Genomic DNA, 20,354 nt, shown 5'->3' with positions numbered 1-20,354 from the left:
ATCCTGTGTATTGTTGGTCCCAATGAGAGGAATCGTGTGCTCTAGGAATTTGGTATACTCAATTTCAACAAATCGACAGAAATCTTTCAGCTCTTCAACACACATCATGTAGATATGAAAGTATTTGTAAACCTTTACAGCAAAGCTCTTCACATCTAAAAGAAGACAGTCGACTGCAGTTTGGAGGCAGTTGGAGGTGAACCACAAAGATCTCCGTTCCTAAGTTGGCCTGGAGCTTTCGCCACAAATTGCTTTTTCCACATCTGGCACCCCCAAAGTTAGTACTGGTGTTGTCTACATAAATTCCAACAATCTTGTCACTAAGAGAGTCCTCCTCAGTCACTTGCTGGATGAATGCACACTGCAAATCTGAAGTTTCTCCAGGTACAGACAAAAAGTCAATAATTTTTGTGCAAACTCCACTCAGTGGAAGAAAATACCATATAAGAAAAGGAAATCGTTTTTACTCCTTTTTGTTTGATGCATCAACACTAAGCATAATAAAGGAACACTTGTCCAACTCAAGCTGCACTTCTTCAATGGATAAAGGGGCTAAGACATTGCAAATGATTGCCTCAGATTTTGTGCAAGCAGATGAAAATGTAGGTTAGTACAGTTTCCTAATTAATGTTGATGTACAGTCACCAGACCAGAAACTGTGTCTGTTCTGCACTGAGTGGTAAACAAACACTCCCTCACTGGCAAAAGCTTTTTCAGCTTCTGTGTCTTGCCTCAGAAAAAATCCTGAAACACTTGGTGTTAAACGCTTACTTGTATCAGCATCTCTGTGTTTCTCGCTTTGAAGGTGCTGGTGCTGGGTAATGTCATTTCAACCACATTGGGCAATGGAGACATGCTCCACATGTCTGGCAATGGAGACGTGCTCCACATGTCTCGCATAGAGCTTTGCTGTTGTCCACTGTTGAAGTATCTGTTTTTAAAAACTTGAACTGTTTTTGGAGGTCTTCATTAAAATTACACAGATGTTTCCTGGACTCTTTTATAGCAAAAAATGACCATACACAAACTATTGATTCTTCTAAGGACACAGGTATGCACAGGCCCTCCCCTTCCAAAGGAACAAAAGCATCACCTGGCAACATCATGTGATTGGTAGCAGCACTGCCTTCACAGCTGGGCAATGGAGAGCATCAGCTGCTTGCTGGGGTGCCAAGCTCTGAAGACTGTGCCCCCTCCCGCAGCAGCACAGAAGTAAGGGTAGCATAAGCCACTCTTACTTCTAACACAACCAGCCCTTGAAAAAGGAGAACGTGTGTGAAGGAACTGTCTATGCTCCTTGTAGGGATTTTTGGATACATGATGCCAATCTGCCTCTGCTGGGACCCTGCTCCTGATAGCCCCATTTTGCTGAATCAGTTCCTTGTTATGGGTCAAGTTAATCTCCAAATCAAAGGGTTTACACCAGAGATCTCTATGGCCTGGTAAATCTGCTTCTGAAACAGGGTAGAATTGATTTGATTTGCAAGTGGCCCAGCATCTGAACACAGCACTCTGACTCTATGGCAGGCAGGGCCGGCTCCAGGCACCAGCAAAACAAGTAGGTGCTTGGGGCGGCACATTTCTAGGGGTGGCATTCTGGTGCTGGCCCTCATAGGTGCCGACTCCAGGGCATGGGGAAAAAGTGCCCCTGCCTCCCCAGCTTGCCTCCACTCCGCCTCCACCTGCTCCCCTGAGCACGCCGCCACTGCTTCGCTTCTCCCCCCTCCCTCCCAGGCTTGCTGCACGCAAAACAGCAATGGGCAGCTGTCCCAGGTTGACCCAAACATAAGAACTACCTGTAGTGTTCAGTCAGAGAGTGGGGGCTGCTGCCTGGGGGGGCAACAGTTTTGAAAGCAGCGCCACCTGATAGCAGCAAAGTTCTCCAATGCTGCTTGTAGGCAACGCTGCCTACAAAACTGACCCCCAGCAGCAGCTGTCGCTCTCTGCTCTGCTTTGCAGCTGGAGAGCATGCAGTGGGGGCAATGGGGAACACCGATTTGAAGTAGCACTTCTCCGGTGCTGTGCCTGCCTTCAGAGCTGACCCCGAGGCAGCAGCCTCTGCTCTCCGCTCTGCTTTGCAGCCAGAGAGGAAGGGGCTGCTGCCCGGGGGGACAGCTCTGAAGGCAGCACTGCATGCACAAATCAGGGACAAATGCCCAATTTTAGTGAAAAAGTAGGGATAGGCAGAACAGAGCTGAAAAAGGGGATTCTCCCGGCCAAAACAGGGACATATAGTTGTTAGGGGGCTTATTCCTTCACCCTCTCACTTCCCTGGTCCTTCTTGCATGAACAGAGAGAAACAATACCCAAAGTCCAAAGGTGCAAACAATTCGATGTTTATTGGGGTGAACTTCCAGCAAGCATGATTCCAGTTTTCTTCCTTAGGCCTGGTCTACACTAGGGGGGGTGTCGATGTAAGATACGCAACTTCAGCTATGGGAATACTATAGCTGAAGTCAAAGTATCTTATCCTGACTTACCTCCCGCCCTCACCGAGCGGGATCGATGTCCGCGGCTCCTCCGTTGACTCCGCTACCGCCGCTCACTCTGGCGGAGTTCTGGAGATGACGGGGAGCGTGTTCAGGGATCGATATATCGCGTCTCATCTAGACACAATATATCGATCCTCGATAAATCGATCGCTACCCACCGATACTGCGGGCAGTCTGGACGTACCCTAAGTGTCCCCCTTCCCAGCTCTGACACCACAGAGCCTTGACTGTGTCCCTGTTTCTGTTCCCATCCCCTGGTCCCATTTCGCCCTTTAGCAAAACATGATCCCAATTCCCCCACCCCCATCCCCAGTCCCTGTTTCCATCCCCCCGCACTTCCTGATTGACTGCAGACTATATAGTAAAACTTGAGTTCTGCTTACCTATACCTTAACCAATCATTTTACTGAAATTTAACTAACCAATCCTAACATATTGTAACATAGTTATTTAACCAATTATATCCCACCACCTTAATTGGTTTACACCCAACAAAATTAATGATACTGCAGACAGAAATAATCATGGGACCAGACAGAGACCATGCAAATAAACATACACAACAGTACAGAAGTGAGGATGTCACAACTACATCTATACAGACATAAGGGTTTTCCAGCTGTGTCTATTGATAAGTGAGTTCTTGCCAGACAGGATGATATCAGACTAAGTTTCCTTTTACATCTTCTAGGCTCTTCCCTTTCTCTGGTGGTGATAGATCGGACCACCTTCCTAACAGCCCCAGATTGCCTTATTTCAGTGTGACTAGTTTGGAATGTGAGGATGTGACATACATTTCCCAGTTTATGGCTGGCCTCTGCTGCTTAACTGAAGGCCTTAGGGTATGGCTACACTTGCACTTCAAAGCGCTGCCGGGGCAGCGCTTTGAAGTTTCGAGTGTGGTCCCAGCGTTGCACGTACTCCACATCCTCTACGGGTGTAGCTTGCAGCCGTGCTCCCAGCGCTGCGGCACTGTTTACACTGAGGCTTTACAGCGCTGTATCTTGCAGCACTCAGGGGGGTGTTTTTTTCACACCCCTGAGCGCAAAAGTTGCAGCGCTGTAAAGCGCCAGTGTAGCCATGGCCTTAGCTTAAGAACCAGGCCTCAGACTGTCATAGTAAGAGAAGGCCCTTACAGTGATTTTTATTCTCCCTTTTATACCTCTATAACTGGCTAAGTGATAAGAATAGACCTAAATTCTTAAAGCATAGGCCTTTGCAGACAGGCCTGAATATCTATATCCTAACAGTAGTCACCCTAACAATGTTGCAGCTGGGCTCTCACTTCGCTTCACTTCGTTTTTATATCTCACTGACTGACTGGCGACGCCTTGCCCCTTATATACCTGCAAGGGCATGGCTGACAACATTCTAGGAGGTTCCAGGAAAATGTAATTCTCAGAAAGTCTGGAAGGTTCCTCGAGATTCTACAAAGGTCCACAACATTCAAGGAGGTTAGTGAAAAAATAATCCACATACGGAATACCTGAAACATTTTACTTCAAACATTCTATTTTCCCTTTTGTTGCTAACAACAAAAACAGCAACCTGAGCCTGGTATCCCCCAAGCCCAGCACTCCTGGCAGTCGCCTGGGTCGCCTGCCCCTAAATCCAGTTGTGGCTGCATTAGTGGGGACTTAATATTGTTGAGACACATGGTTACATGGTATGTTTTAGCTCCCTGACTGGATAAGACCAACTCTTAATATCTGGTTTCTATGTTTACAAGTTCAAAATTCACTTTCTGCAAATAGTCTCCAATATTTGCTTAAAATTCACAGTTTAAGCCAACATTCCTGCCCACAAACCCATTCACTGAGATATTCACATCAAAGGGGGCACAGACACAGTCAAAATGAATTAGATCACATTAAAAACAGAATTGATTTTCATGGAAAGTTTTTATCAGTATTGGGCTAGGCCCAGTCCTATGTGCAGTTGTTTACCATAAGTGAGACGTGCTCCTTCCCATAAAACTTGTTGAACTCTGCCCTGAGCCAAATAGGCTTGGCTTCTCTTTCATAACGTTACATTCCAGAGTCCAAAATGCTCCAGCGCAGCTGGTTATCCATAATCCCCACAGATGCAGGAGGACTGAGCTCTGCAAAAACAGGGCCCCAGCTGCCTTATGCTAGATACAGGTAAATTCTGACCTCATCCACCCAGTCCCATAACCTAACAGCACTTTGTGTTTTTGTAGCACCGTTCATCAGAGAACCTCAAAGCATTTTGCACATATAATTAATCCCCCTCCCAAAAACCCTGTGAGGAAGCTAGGTGATATTGTCCTCAGAATTCCTGATGCCCAGTCCTGTGCTTTAACCACTAGATCACATTGCCTTCCATGCAAAATGGCTGAACTATAAATAACAAGGGAGCTGGCGCCATTTGTCCAAAGGTACACAGGGGTCCAACAATCTGGTGCTTGTGTAGGAAGACCATACATTGATCTTGGCCTGCCAGCAGCATAGGAAATGGCTGCATCTCAGGCCAACAAGTCAATGGCATCTGCCTGCAGAAGCAGCCCATAGCCAAGGTGGACAGAAATCAATGAAGCAAGGGTACTCTCATGAGAAGTTAGCTCAGTCACTGGGGTGTTGTGATAATGGTCAGGTTACAGACTCCTTAGAAGGACTACATTTGGACTATCAGGTTCTTTTTCCTTGTGCACTCAGTAAAACACAACAGATCTATGTGGAGATTAAAAAAGAAATGCTGGCAATTGTTTCCAGTTGTGAGCAGTTCCATGAATACATTTTTGAGAAGTAATCAGTTAAGATAGAAACAGACTATAACCCACCGGAAACCTTATTATAGAAGCATTGTGAAAAGTATGCAAATAATAATGAAATTGCAGAAGTACTCATTAAATGTGAAATAAAGGCTGTGCAAGAACCTTCTTAGAGCACAATTGTTTTCAAGAGCTTCCATGAACAGTGAAAGCACAAGGCTTCAGGGAGAAGAGTCTGATGTAAATATGACTCAAATACTACCCAGTTCTAGAACAGTATTCGGCAAACACAAATGAGAAACACAAACCTACAACAGTTTGAAAGAGTATTTCTAGATAGATGGCCTAGGGAGAAAAAGCCTACAAACCTGCAAGCATAAAATCTACTGGGATTATAAATATGAAATTGCTGAATATGAAGGGATTCTGCACAAAGGGCATCATATTATAAAAAACACACAGCATGAGGGTTGGAAATGCTACACTTACTTCATTGTGTTTGCCTGGATACCTGGCCAGGCATAAATGTTCTAATTAAATCTAAGGTTTACAATTGTGAAATCTACAATCAATACAGAAAACATAATGTAAAAGAACCGAGGAAACCCCATGACATTCCTGATCACCTTTAGCCTAAGGCTGGCACAGAACTATCTGAGTTAAATGAGAAAGGTTATCTCTTAGCGGACTACTGCTCAAGTGTTTTTAAACTGAGCTGTTGCACAATGTTTCATGTAGCAACGTAATAACACATTGTAAATCACAGTTTGTTCACCACGAGCTTGTGGAAAAATAAATAGCACTGGCCCACAATTCACAGGTAATTCATTTGGGCAATTCTCTGTTATATAAGTTCAAATACACCATGTCATGCACAGTCAAAAGAATTAGCAGGCAAGTCAGTGCAAACAGGAAAGAACTCGATTCAAGAGAACCACCACTTCGTAGGTTCAACATTAGCATTTCTCGAATGTTGCCATGCACTGCACAAGGATTTTTTTAGGGTCACTGGTTTAGAGACTTATGAGCAAAACGAGAAAAACTTTAGTGTGAACATGTGGCAAATTTCTTGAGCCAAATATAACAATAAAAAGCCTGAAGTAGGTGCAAAGAGAGCAATATGGCAGGAAACTAAAGCAGGAAAAATACTGAGGGCTTGGCTACACTGGAGAGTTGCAGCATTGTAAACTCACCACCAGCGCTGCAACTTACTCACCGTCCACACTTGCAAGGCACATACAGCGCTGCATCTCCCTGGCTGCGGCGCTGGTTGTACTCCTGCTCTGCCTCAGGTATAAGGATTGCAGTGCTGGTGATGCAGCGCTGCTCTGCAAGTGTGGCCACCAAAAGCGCTTTAATTGGCCTCCGAGGTATTCAGAGGTATCCCAGAATGCCTGTTCAGCTACTCTGCTCATCAGTTCGCACTCTACAGCCCTGGCCTCAGGTGACTCGCCCTTTAAATGCCCCGGGAATTTTAAAAATCCCCTTCCTGTTTGCTCAGCCAGGTGTGGAGTGCAATCAATCAGTCAATCTTTCCAGGTGACCATGCCTCCACGCGCCAAACAAGCCCTAGCATGGAGCAATGATGAGTTGATGGACCTCATCAGTGTTTGGGGGGAGGAAGCTGTGCAGTCACAGCTGCGCTCCAGCCATAGGAATTACGATACCTATGGGCAGATCTCAAGGGCCATGCTGGAAAGTGGCCATGACCGGGACGTGGTGCAGTGCAGGGTTAAAGTAAAGGAGCTGTGGAGTGCCTATTGCAAAGCCCGCTAGGGAAACCGCCGATCAGGTGCTGCCCCCACGACCTGCTGTTTTTACAAGCAGCTGGACGCGATACTTGGGGGTGACCCCACTGCCAATCCGACAACCACGATGGACAGTTCAGAGCGGGGAGAGGAGGGTGAGGGGGAGGTGGGGGAGGAAACTGAGAGTGAGGGTACTGGGGTGGGGGAAGACACCCCGGAGTCCCAGGAGGCATGCAGCCAGGAGCTCTTCTCAAGCCAGAAGGAAGGTAGCCAGTCGCAGCAGCTGGAACCTGTTGGTGAAGAAGAAGCAGAGGAGCGGGTTCCCGGTAAGCAGCTTTTATTTTCAGGATGGAAATGTTTCAGGAGAGGAGGCGGGGTTATGGCTGCATGCATGCATGCCTAGATGTGGAATAGTCCGTTGATGTGGTCTATCACGTCGCGGTAATCGGCCTTGGTAATCTCTTCAAAAGTTTCTGCCAGAGCGTGGGCAATGCGCTTGCGCAAGTTTATAGGGAGAGCCACTGTGGTCCTTGTCCCAGTCAGGCTAACACGTCCGCGCCACTGTGCCGCGAGGGGTTGGGGGACCATTGCTGCACACAGGCAAGCTGCATAGGGGCCAGGGCGGAAACCCTCCCTTGCTTCCCAGATGACCTGCAGCAGTGAGATATCTTCCAGAATAAACTCCTGTGGAAAATGCTGGGATAGTGTTCAGTGTAGGTCCCCCTGCAGCTGTTTGCTTTCCCCAACTCACAGAAACCCCAGTACAGCCCTGAACCAATCAGTCCCCCTTCTCAGGTGACCCACAGCAGCGAGATATCTTCCAGGATTAACTCCTGCATACATTCCCCCTTACTCACCATTTCTTCGCTGCTGTGGGTTCTGTGTTCTCTGTTTGGTATGTGGAAAGTATGCTAAATGAAACTGTAAACTCCTTCACTGTGATTATACACAATGCTGCCTCTCTGTTAAATGTTTCAATTTTTGTCTTTCTAATAACAGTGTCCTTGAATTCTTGACTGGCTGTATCAGAGACTGCTGAGAGGCTACAAAACCTGAGGAAGAAGCCACGAAAAAGCAAAGAAGATATAGTGAAAGCAGTTATGAATCAGTCTGCCAGAGAGAGTAAAAAACTGCAGGACTGGAGGGAAAAAATGCAGCAGTAGAGGGAAAGAGAAAGCAGGAGAAAGGCAGTGGCTAAGAAGAAAAGCACGAAGCAACTGATAAGCATCCTGGCACACCAAACGGACTGTATCCAGTCACTCGTAGCCATGCAGGCAGAGCACTACCATGCCGCCCCCACCCCCCCAGTCCCAAAGCTCTTTCCCTTGTGCCCCAATGTCAGCTCAAAACCCCCTTCTCCAGGATCCAGGTTCTTACCACCACCAGCTGCCCCCAACACCTGTACGTTCACCTACCAGCCCTGAGAACTACGACCCTTACCCTCTGCACTCAACCCCCCATCACCATGCAGCATTTTCATCCTGAAGTGCAGCAGTCATTGCACAGCACTCCAGGCAGGACATATTCAAACCTCTGACTGTATAGTTCACCACCCAACCCCCCTGCCCTTTTAGTTATTTTCTTTTCAATAAATGAATTCTTGGCTTTTAAAACAGTTTTTTTTATTGCAGAAAGTGAAAGATACCGTAGCCCCGGAAAAAAACAGGCACTGCAAATCATTGTAACCACTGCACTTCACTCCCGTGCAAGGCACCAAACATTACTGTTGGTTTTCAGCCTCAAATTCCTCACTCAAGGCATCCCTAATCCTTGTAGCTCTGTGCTGGGCCTCTCTAGTAGCCCTGCTCTCTGGCTGTGCAAATTCAGCCTCCAGGCGTTGAACCTCGGAGGTCCATTCCTGACTAAATGTTTCACTCTTCCCTTCACAAATATTATGGAAGGTACAGCACATGGATATAACCGCAGGGATGCTGCTTTCCTCCAAGTCTAGCTTCCCGTAAAGAGATCTCCAGCGTCCCTTTAAACGGCCAACAGCACACTCCACAGTCATTCAGCACCGGCTCAGCCTGTAGTTGAACCGGTCCTTGCTCCTGTCAAGCTTCCCTGTATATGGTTTCATGAGCCAAGGCATTAACGAGTAAGTAGGGTCTCCAAGGATCACAATGGGCTTCGACGTCCCCTACTGTGATCTTCCAGTCTGGGAAAAAAGTCCCAGCCTGCATCTACCTGAACAGGCCACCGTTCCGAAAGATGAGTGCATCATGCACCTTTCCAGGCCAGCCTGTGTAAATGTCAATGAAACGCCCATGGTGATCCACAAGCGCCTAGAGAACCATAGAGACATACCGCTTCCGATTAATGTACTCAGATGCTAGGCGGGGTGGTGCCAGAATAGGAATATGCGTCCCATCTATCGCCCCTCCACAGTTAGGGAAACTCATTTGTGCAAAGCCATCCAGAATGTCTTGCACGTTCCCCAGAGTCATGGTTCTTCTTAGCAGGATGTGATTAATGGCCCTGCAAACTTGCATCAACACGATTCCAACGGTCGACTTTCCCACTCCAAACTGGTTCGTGACCAATCGGTAGCTGTCTGGAGTTGCCAGCTTCCAGATTGCAATAGCCACCCGCTTCTCCACTGGCAGGGCAGCTCTCAATCTCGTGTCCTTGTGCCGCAGGGTGGGGGTGAGCTCCTCACAGAGTCCCATGAAAGTGGCTTTTCTCATCCAAAAGTTCTGCAGCCACTGCTTGTCATCCCAGACTTCCATGACAATGTGATCCCACCACTCAGTGCTTGTTTCCCGAGCCCAAAAGCGGCGTTCCACGGTGCTGAGCATTTCTGTGACTGGCACAAGCAATTTAGTGTCATACACGTCAGGCGACTCGATATCATCTTCGGACTCCTCACTGTCACTTTGGAGCTGAAGGAATAGCTCAACTGCCAAACATGATGTGCTGGCAACACTCATCAGCAAAGTCCTCAGCAGCTCGGGCTCCATTTCCCACAGAAATCGCGCTGCACAGAAACCGTTGGGAGACTCACAATGGCGCCAAACGTGGACGGAAAAACAGTGACTGCTGGGATGTGAAGCGATGCACCACGGGGCGTTGGGACAGGAAGCGAAATGACCCGCACCCTTCCGTCCCCTTCCCACAACCCACGGCGCCAAAATGGGATGAGGTGCTCTGTGGGATAGCTGCCCACAATGCACCACTCCCAACAGTGCTGCAAATGCTGTGAATGTGGCCACACTGCAGCGGTGGTAGCTGTCAGTGTGGCCACACTGAAGCGCTTTCCCTAAACAGCTGTACGAAGACAGCTGTAACTCCCAGCGCTGCACGCCTGCAAGTGTAGCCAAGCCCTGAGATGAGAATGTCAAAAAGTTACTTCTTTTACAAGTGGAGAAAAATGTAAGATTTCAAACAAGGAGTGGCTGAGACCTTGCCAAAATAATTGATATATCATCCACACTAAGGTCATATGTGATAACCATATCTGATGGTTAGTCCTACAGGAGGGACAGAAGACAGCTAAACAAAACCAAGAAGGATATTGGCTATTTCTTTAGGACATCCATAATGCCTTTGACCATATTCCTGTACTGACAGATGTAATACACACACACATTCAGTCACTGACAATGAAAAACATAGAACCATAGAAACATAGAACTGGAAGGGACCTCGAGAGGTCATCTAGTCCAGTCCCCTGCACTCAAAGCAGGGCTAAGTATTATCTACCATTCCTGACTGGTGTTTTCCAACCTACTCTTAAAAATCCCCAATGATGGTGATTCCACAACCTCCCTAGGCAATTTATTCCAGTGCTTAACCACTCTGACAGTAAGTTTTTCCTAATTTCCAATTTAAACCACCCTTGCTGCAATTTAAGCCCATTGCTTCTTGTCCTATCCTCAGAGGTTAAGAAGAACAATTTTTCTCCCTCCTCCTTGTAACAACCTTTTATGTACTTGAAAACTGTTATCATGTGCCCTCTCAAGACTTCTCCTCTCCAGACTAAACAAACCCAGTTTTTTCAATCTTCTCTCATAGGTCATATTTTCTAGACCTTTAATCATTTTTGTTGCTCTTCTTTGTACTTTTTCCTAATTTGTCCACATCTTTCCTGAAATGTGGCTCTCAGAACTGGACACAATACTCCAGCTGAGGCCTAATAAGCACGGAGTAGAGCAGAAGAATTACTTCTCGTGTCTTGCTTACAGTACTCCTGCTAATACACCCCAGAATGATGTTTGCTTTTTTTGCAACAGCGTTACACTTTTGAGTCATATTTAGCTTGTGATCCACTATGACCCCAAGATCTCTTTCCACAATACTCCTTGCTAGGCAGTCATTTCCCATTTTGTATGTGTGTAACTGATTGCTCCTTCCTAAGTGGAGTACTTTGCATTTGTCCTTATTGAATTTCATCCTATTTACTTGAGACCATTTCTCCAGTTTGTCCGGATCATTTTGAATTTTTATCCTGCCCTTCAAAGCACTTGCAACCCCTCCCAGCTTGGTATCATCCGCAAACTTCATACGTGTACTCTCTGTGCCATTATGTAAATCATTGACAAAGATATTGAACAGAACCAGATCCAGAACTGATCCCTGTGGGACCCCACTCATTATGCCCTTACAGCATAACTGTGAACTACAGTTAACTGCTCTCTGGGAACGATTTTCCAACCAGTTATGCAACCACCTTATAGTAGCTTCATCTAGTTTGTATTTCTGAGAACAAGAAGTGAACTTTTGATCAGAAAAGGACCGAGTTTCAGTCATGGTGGTTTTATCAGGAGTCTCCTGATACTTGGTGTTTTTTATAAAGTCCCAGCTCCTATCATGAAGTTACCTGAGAATCTTAGCTTTCATTTTAAGAAAAAGCTAGTTTCCAGCCCTTAGCTTTGGTTGTGACCAGAGTGCGCCCTAAAGGCTCAGAAACCAGAAAACAAAGAAAGAAAACCCAAGATTTATTATTTTTAAAAAATCTCATGATTTTGGGGGCCTGGCTCATGATATTTGAACATGTGGGGTTGACTGTACTCAATAAGATGCAAAATATTCCCCCATCTGTCAGAGAGCTTGGATTGTCTACCCCAGTGGTTCTCAAACTTTTGTACTGGTGACCTCTTTCACATAGAAAGCCTCTGAGTGTGACCCACTTTATAAATTAAAAACACTTTTTTATATATTTAACATCATTATAAACGTTGGAGGCAAAGCGCGGTTTGTGGTGGAGGCTGACAGCTCACAGCCCCCAAGCAATTACCCTGAGGGGTCCCGACCCCCAGTTTGAGAACCCCTCGTCTACCCTGACCTTCATCCATGACTTCTTTATTACTGTTTTACTAACTGGCCTTCTTAGGTTTTGGTTCTTATTTTAACTGACATGTTTTCCTGTGCATTTAATATAAATAAGGAAAAGAATATCCTATAGTACATCACTGGAGTTAGTGATTACTGATTCCTGTCATATGAAAAGGATGTTGAACTTTCTCACCCTGACCTAGGTCAAGTGACTTGAACCAGCAGATAAAATTTAGTTTCTTACCAGGGCTTGTGTGTTTCATACCATTATTATATCATTTGTCAGCTTTACCAATTTGTCCTCTTTCTCCTCTAAGTCGTTAACATATAAAATCATGTGTCCAGGCACTGATTGCTGCAAGACCCTATCAAAGAATTCCCTTCACTTTGAGAAATAGAGATTTCTTACAACTCAATTAATCCCCTATCATTTGACTAGTTTGTAAGACCCACTGGGATTTTCACTGAAACTAGATGGTTATTTTCCTTAAGAGCCTTTTCTGGAAGACTCTGTCAAAAGTGTTTTAAAACCCTAGTAATCCTCCAATCAGTCATTCATAAATAGTCTTCTGTGGTTATCTGCCGCATGGAGTGAAATTGTGTCTTTAAACTGCATTGTCATTGTGTTACGTCCATCCAATCACTTGCCTGTTACGATATCAAACTTAAATTAGCAGCGGTCATTGTTACCCAATGGAGTATTTACACTCATTTCCTGTACAACTGGAGCCATCTGCAAAACAAACTGACAGAAAAACAGTGGTTATGTATGTGATCAAAAAATTACTTCTTCCCAAAATACCCTACCCTAATTAATAAGTACTTCAGACCGTTCATATCAAAGTAGTTAAAAATTATATTATTTTTGCAGTTCTAGGAGACTATGCATCTACCTTTGAAAACACTCAGGGCCAAATTCTGCCTCAGTTTACCACTTGGCAACCCTACTAATTTCACTTGGGTTATGCATAAAGAGAAATTTGGCTTCAAGACCATTTTTATTATGGACTAGCAGACTCTGGCCATTCTGTCTCCTTGGGTTTTATAACTAAGCAGATTCAGTTCCCAAAAAGATATCATCAGAGCAACGCCCATTTGTCTCACACCAGGAAACAAAAGTAATGTCTGGGAAATAACAAATTAAACCTAAGATTAAAGTGTTAAAAGGGTTTCTTGTTTATATTTTTAAATCAGCCCTCAGCAAGGTGCTAGTGAGCTAAACGCAATGATACCCACACATATTTTTAAAGCAATTTACGATCCTTGTAGCTGAGGCGTTATAGAAGTGCAAATTATTGTTATTTCTTTATTATTATTACAAAGTGCTACATGCGTGGATAGTCCTTCATGGCATATACATAGCTGGGCCAGATCATCTTCCCAAGCAATGGGATGTATCATTCTGTCATCAATTGAGAGAGAGACAGAGAGAGAGAGAGAGAGAGAGTGTGCGTGTGCGTGTGTGTGTGTGTGTGTGTGTGTATCATTGTTCCCGAGGAGAAGGAATCAGAGCTGCTCAGCTGAAGGGGCTGAGAGGGGAAGCGCAAGGCTCTGTCTGCACTAAGCTTGTGGCTCAGCGCCGGCTGGCTGCGTGCGGGCACGGGGGTCCTGAAGTGGGAGGTTGCATTGCTACAGACGAGGCCACTGCCCTTGTGAGGTAGCAGAGACACATCCCAGCCCCGGGCACGCGCACCAGCGGACCCTGCTGAGTCACGCTGAGCCAAGAGGCCCTAAACCTCCTTTACTGCGGCGGCCCCAGCTTGCGCGCGCCGGTTGGGCGTGGCCTCCCTGCGCGCTCTGCAACGTGGCTATATAAGGCGGCGGCTGGGGCTGCGGCGTTCAGACCACGCGACCCAGACAGCCCCGAGCCCGGAGGTTCCTGCTTCAACAGTGTTTGGACGGAACCGCCGCCGCTCGGACCCCCCCAGCTCCTACCCTTGTATCCTCTCGGCTCCCGTAGCAGCAACAACAACAACAGCGGCGGCGCCATGTCTTCGTCTCCATCCCAGGTGCGGCAGAACTACAACCAGGACTGCGAGGCGGCCGTTAACCGCCAGATCAACCTGGAGCTCTATGCCTCCTACGTGTACCTCAGCATGGTGAGCGCCGCGCCTCGCACCTCAGCGCGGGGAGCGCCGGGGGCCGGGGCTTGTCCTGCCCCCTCCCCATGGGGGGCGCCGGGGGGTGCGGGGCTGTTTCAGCGGGGCAGGGGGCGTGGCCCGGGGGGCTGGGCCTCTACCAGGCACGTCAGCAGCGTGAGGCGACACCGAGGATCCAGGGGGGCCCGGCCTGGGGCGTTGTGGGGCCGCCCGCGCTCTCGCCTCCTTTGTTGCCCGGCAGCCGGCGGGGGGGGGGGGGTGTCGGCCTTGCCCCCGCGCCCCTGCCTCGCTCTCCTCCCCGCCCGGGTCCGTGCTCGCCGGGGACTCGGCACCGAACGTGCCCCGGGGCGGGGCTGCGTGACGCAGCTGTTCCGGCCTGGTCCCGGAGCGGCCTGGCCCGCAGGGGAGGCGCCTCCTGGCAGAGCTGCGGCGGCGGGCGCGGCCCGTGTTTATCTGCGCGCTGCAGGCAGCTGCCCCCGAACTGCCCCGCGGGGCTGTTATCGGCGCCAGCCTGTCCCGGGGTCGGGGCTGGAGCAGAACCTGCTGGCGAGGCAGCTACCGCACCTGGGTGGGGTCCCTCGCCCTAGGGCTCCTTCTGGGAGGGGGTCCTCTTTGTAGAGACATCGTGACTTTGTATGTCAAGGGCTTTCTCCCTGCTGGTGAGCCCTAGTATTGAGCTCAAGATGGTAGATCACAACCCATAAATGTATAATTAACTCCTCAGTAATGGAGTCAGAGCTGCCCCTTGAGGTAAAGAGAACTTCAGACTACCTTTGATAGTAAATGGGAGTCTTCGGTGTACATCTGAGGTGCCATATGAATTGCCCCAACAGAACTAGAAACTTTCAGGTATCTGCTAATCCAAATATAAAGATTCAGACTTGCTTGGCATTTGAAATCAGAAAAGAGCAGGGTTTTGTACATACTGCTCCCTTCAGTTGTGAAATGACCTCAGTTAAGTAGGTGCCTACTGCTCTGTACAAATACTGCAAACAGTGATCCTTTGACCTAAAGAGTTCCCACACGCTCACCTCTGCTCATTTGCGGTGGCATCAAAGTTCTGTTATACTAGTTTTTAGCTTAGCTTTGTCATGTGCCCAGTGGCTTATAAAACTAATGGCTGTTGCAAAAAAAAGTCACTTGCAGAGTGACCCATAAAGAGCTTCCCAATCTTCTCTGAAGTAGATCAGATTCCGGTATTTTTCCAAATGTCCCAATTCTGGTCATATGTTCAGACTTCTTAACCACACTTTAGTGTTCTTTTGAAGTTAAAGAACAACACACTTTTTAACATCTGACCTAGAGAAAACAAGATGTCAGACGAACATAGCACTGGGTCCTGTACAGAGCTCAAAACATAACTTAGTTTAGCAAAAAATGTTTACAAACATGTTCCTTTCTCCAAAAGTGAGACCAGAACTTTCTGCAACTTCCCTTTTTCTTAGTCCTTTTTTTAAAGCACAAAGAAACATCAGGCCAAAAAAATCACTTACGCAGAGCTGGCAGGCTCTGCATGGCTCCCCTGAAGCAGTGACATGTCCCAACTGTAGGAGGAGGAGGAACAGGCCAAACAGCCACCAGACCTCTGTGCTGCCTCTGCCCTGAGCACTGGCTCCTCAGCTCCCATTGGCTGGGAACCACTGGGAGCTGCGATGGTGGTGCCTGTGGGCAGGGGCAGTGTGCAGAGCTGCCTGGCCGTGCCTCCTGCCTAGGAGCAGTAGGGACTTATTGCTGCTTGCAGGGAGATGCCCAGATCTGGTACCCCAAAACCCCCTGCTCCAAGTCCTCTCCTGCACCCAAACTCCCTCCCTCCATTGGTAATAACTTTTACTTAACCAGCATTTTTGACACTGGCACCTCCCACATTCCCCCAACTTGCCAGATAACAGATTTTACTCTAGTAGTGGTATTTAACAGAATTCATTCATGCTAAACTGATTTATTCAGTTTCTCTTCCTTTCTACTGTCAGTTTTTTAAAGTATGGTGCTCAGAAGGGATACAGTTCCGTATCCCCCCTTGGGAACTGTATGTATGTAGATTTCAAACCCAGGTGAAGGGGAGTGCAGGGGTGAAATGGCTGGGTGTGTGTGCACCAAGTCACTTTTAGGAGCACAGTATCAAGATGCAATCTGCTACAGAATGAAAGTACTCCACACCCAAAGCCTGCTAACTTGACACAGCTGCAGAGTGAAGGCAACAGTAGAAATAACAGAATTCAGTTGTTTGAGATCTTCAGTCTGGGAGCCTATGAATGCAGAAGTCTTGATTGTAGTATTTAATTTTGTTTTCAGTCTTTCTATTTTGACCGGGATGATGTGGCTCTAAAGAACTTTGCCAAGTATTTCCTGCACCAGTCGCACGAGGAGCGTGAGCATGCTGAAAAACTCATGAAGCTGCAGAACCAGAGGGGCGGTCGCATCTTTCTGCAGGACATCAAGGTTAGCAGCTGTGCTAAGGAGACAGCTCAAGGGCATAAAGTGTGGTATGGTAACTTCCTCTTCTGATCTGTTCCCAGGCTGGAAGAGTGGGGCTATGAAAACCAGTATGGGCATACAAGTCACTAGTAGTGTAACAGTAGACACGTAGATATTTTGTATTATAAACTTGTGAATAGGCACTAGAAGAGAAATTGCGGGGCAGAGATAGTTTGATATTGGTACTAAGGTATAGTTAAGTCTCACAGTATGTCAGTCTTTCCTGTGATACACCACACATCTAGTCTAAGATGTATTTAGAGCTGGTTCTACACTGTACAAAAATAACCACCTTCCCTGCTAGTCTCTTGCAGATCATATCAACCAGAGCACTCCCTCAACCCAGCTTTTGTTTTGTCTTGCAAGTGATGTTAGTATGCTTAGATTCATGGTTGCCAGGGAAACATGAATATTATGGTGTTTCCAATGGCATGCTATGCCTTCACTGCAGAATTCGATGGGAGCAGATTAGCAGAACCTGTAATCAACATATCACCAAGCCAGTCTGGATAATTTTGTATTGGCCATGTGATGTAGACATGACTCTTTAAAGGGATTCTTAATTGTGAGTCTCAAATGTAAAGGTGTTCAGGAGAATCCTGCTTCTAGAAGCAGTTGAACTGTTCTGTTTGATTTTTTTTTTTTTAACATATCCCCAGTGCTATAACAGGTGTCTTGAGCATCAGTCTGGTCATAAGACTGCATGTGTTGCAAGGCCTTTCAGAACACCAGTAATTATTTAACACTATCTTCACTTAAATAAAATCAGGGGTCAGGAGCACTGGCCCTTGCATAACGAATGTTCTGGTTCTCACTTCCTCACCCCTTCTTTTGGAGACCTAGGTTGGCTTAAAGCAGGGGTTTATCTGGCTGAAGACCAGATTTTCCCTGTAGTAGTGAGCTGCTGGTGAGTCTTCTTGTGATACTTAATTTTCAGGCTGCACACTAGGTCACTTTTGCCCATGTATAGAAGCTTCATTTCTTGAAATCTGTTTGGAGGAGTACTATGCTGCTCTGGGGTTATATAGATTCTTGAACTGCACCTCCATGCTGCCATTATGGCAAAAACATTCCTAACCATCTGGTATGATGGACCATAGTTCAGAAAGAAGATCTAAGTTTGGCAAGTTACCTAAGTCCAGTGTCTTGGTTCCAAAGAGATTCTGTCAGACTGAGTGTTCTCACTACCCTGCTGCTGTGTGTGGCCTCTGATGGCAGCTAAGTTGTAGTTATGTGCTTTCTCTTTCCTATGTTAGAAACCAGATCGTGATGATTGGGAGAATGGGCTGACAGCAATGGAGTGTGCCTTGCACCTGGAAAAAAATGTGAACCAGTCACTCCTTGATCTGCACAAGCTTGCAACTGACAAGAATGACCCTCATGTAAGTGGAAGCTGAAGCTGTGATTGGAATGTGGTTATGCAAGCCTTTAAGGATGGAGGGTTGTTTGTGTTTTTTTTTTTTTTTGGGGGGTGGGGGAAGGTGTCTAACCATGCAATCTCTGTAACACAAGCAGGGACTTTCCCAAACCTGAGGAAGGGATAGAATTCAGAGTGGAGCATCTTTCTTTGAAGGAGGGCATCCTGCATCTTAGCCCCTTTACTACTGTTAATATAAACATCCACTCAGTCCTATGAAAAACATTGACAGAACTAATGGGTTGTTGCATTGGCTGATAGAGCACTGTCATATGCATGTGGGTGACATTAGGCTGTCTTGAGGGAGCTGGCTTGTTCAACAGCAGAGAACATATTTTTAGTCAGCTTTCCAGAAATAATGCTTAGCTAGAGTGATAAGCATAACAAGCTTTGTTCATATCTCAGTAGCCTGGTAACTGGCTGTGGATTCATTCTGATTCTCAGCTTAATATGACTCTAATAGCTGTCTAAGATGCCCATGAAGCTTTGGGCTGCTCTTATGCATGGGAGGTAAAAGTAGCTGTGAATCCTGAATTAATGTCTGAAAACCAGCAGGTCTCCTGTGAATACTACAACTTTATGGAGACTCAAAGTTGGAAACTTAAACAGAATTTGGAGGGGAGTGGGAAGAGGTTGACTTCATGATGCATGAACATGTATCATGAAAATCTTCTGAGATTCAATTGTAGAAATTCAGGGGCAAGCAACAAGATCAGGGGATTGAGTAAATATACCTAGTTCTTTTAAATGGCTAAATGAATACTTGGAGTGTTCAAGTTGCCAAGAGCGTAAATAATAAAGATTGGAGATTTAAATACTACAGGGGGAGGCTTCCATAGCTCGAATTAATTGAAGGAACAAGAGACCAACTCTAGCATATTTTTGGGTAGTGGTGGGAGCTGCTTTGGAGTTGGTTTTGATGTCAGTATAAAACATCCTGATTCTAAAAATGAAGCTGGTGTTTATCCAGTAAACACAGTCATTTCTGGTATCTAAGGGCTTTTGTGCATAGAGCTGTAATGTGGAGTACAGAGGTGTGATTACTAAAGTACACTGTATTGTGCACAAACTAGTCTGTGTACAGCAAAGATCTTGCCTGAAACAGTACATGTTAAAGCAAACTAGGGAACATTATAAAGATTGCTGATTACAGTATATTCCTGTAATGTGTGTAATGCCATACTCATTAAGGTATATACAGAGCTCCAAAAACCTTGAAACTTTAGACATACACAACTCCACTTACTAAACTAACCCCCTAAAAATTAAATGAATGAACCCCTGGAAAACAGAAGCCCTGTCAGTGCACTACTGGGCACTGGGATATGCCTATGTATAGGTGATCTGGGATTGTCCACTTTAAAATAACTTGCGATGTTTTGGTGTGTGTCTAGTAAATCAAAGGCTTTTCTCCTTTAGTAGTTCAAGAGTATAACCCTCTCTCAAGGAGTTTGGGGAGGGGAAGTCCTTTTCTCCCCCTAGAAAAAACCATGTAGTACGAAATCAAACTCCCATGCCTAACAAACTGGCTTAGGAGGTAGTGCCATGCCCCCCTTCCAAATCATACTCTAGAAGGTGCCAGAACCCAAGATCCATTCTTTGATTCTGTCAAGAACCTCCCCTTTGAATAAATACTGACATGAATTAAAACTCTCTCCTTCCCTTTTTCAGTTGTGTGACTTCATTGAGACCCACTACCTGGATGAGCAGGTGAAGGCCATCAAACAACTGGGTGACTATGTGACCAACCTGCGCAAGATGGGGGCACCCAAATATGGGATGGCAGAGTACCTCTTTGACAAGCACACTCTGGGGGACAGTGACAACGAGAGCTAAAGTCTCACATAGGCGACCCATGGGTTTCAGTAGGTCTCCTAGCTTGCCCAGCAGTGCATGCATCTACTGTTTAGATAATGTCATCCTGTACCAAAAAAATCACACCTTTTTGTTTCTTTGTGTTTGTATCACTTTACATCCAATAAAGTGACTTGTTTCAAGTTTGTTTCATTTGCCTTGCACTGTAATATGGGAGTGAATCCTACATTTGGAGGTTTAAGAGCATATTCTTGACTGACTTTGGGATGACCTCTCAGAATGGGGGTCAGCTGTGTGAATACA

General features: G+C 46.3%; 1 protein-coding gene across 1 annotated transcript; it reads left to right on the top strand.

Annotated features, from left to right (window-relative positions):
- The first annotated feature begins 14,068 nt into the window (after window positions 1-14,068).
- FTH1 (ferritin heavy chain 1) lies at window positions 14,069-20,233 on the top strand. The gene is made up of 4 exons (XM_050952992.1): window positions 14,069-14,344; window positions 16,637-16,783; window positions 18,076-18,201; window positions 19,908-20,233. The coding sequence occupies exons 1-4, from the start codon at window positions 14,234-14,236 to the stop codon at window positions 20,070-20,072; spliced, it is 549 nt and encodes a 182-aa protein (XP_050808949.1). The 5' UTR covers window positions 14,069-14,233; the 3' UTR covers window positions 20,073-20,233.
- Window positions 20,234-20,354: the final 121 nt, after the last annotated feature.

The sequence above is a fragment of the Gopherus flavomarginatus genome, chromosome 5 (genome assembly GCF_025201925.1).
Source record: "Gopherus flavomarginatus isolate rGopFla2 chromosome 5, rGopFla2.mat.asm, whole genome shotgun sequence".
Lineage (NCBI taxonomy): Eukaryota > Metazoa > Chordata > Testudines > Testudinidae > Gopherus > Gopherus flavomarginatus.
This window is presented reverse-complemented; position numbering and strand designations above follow the sequence as displayed.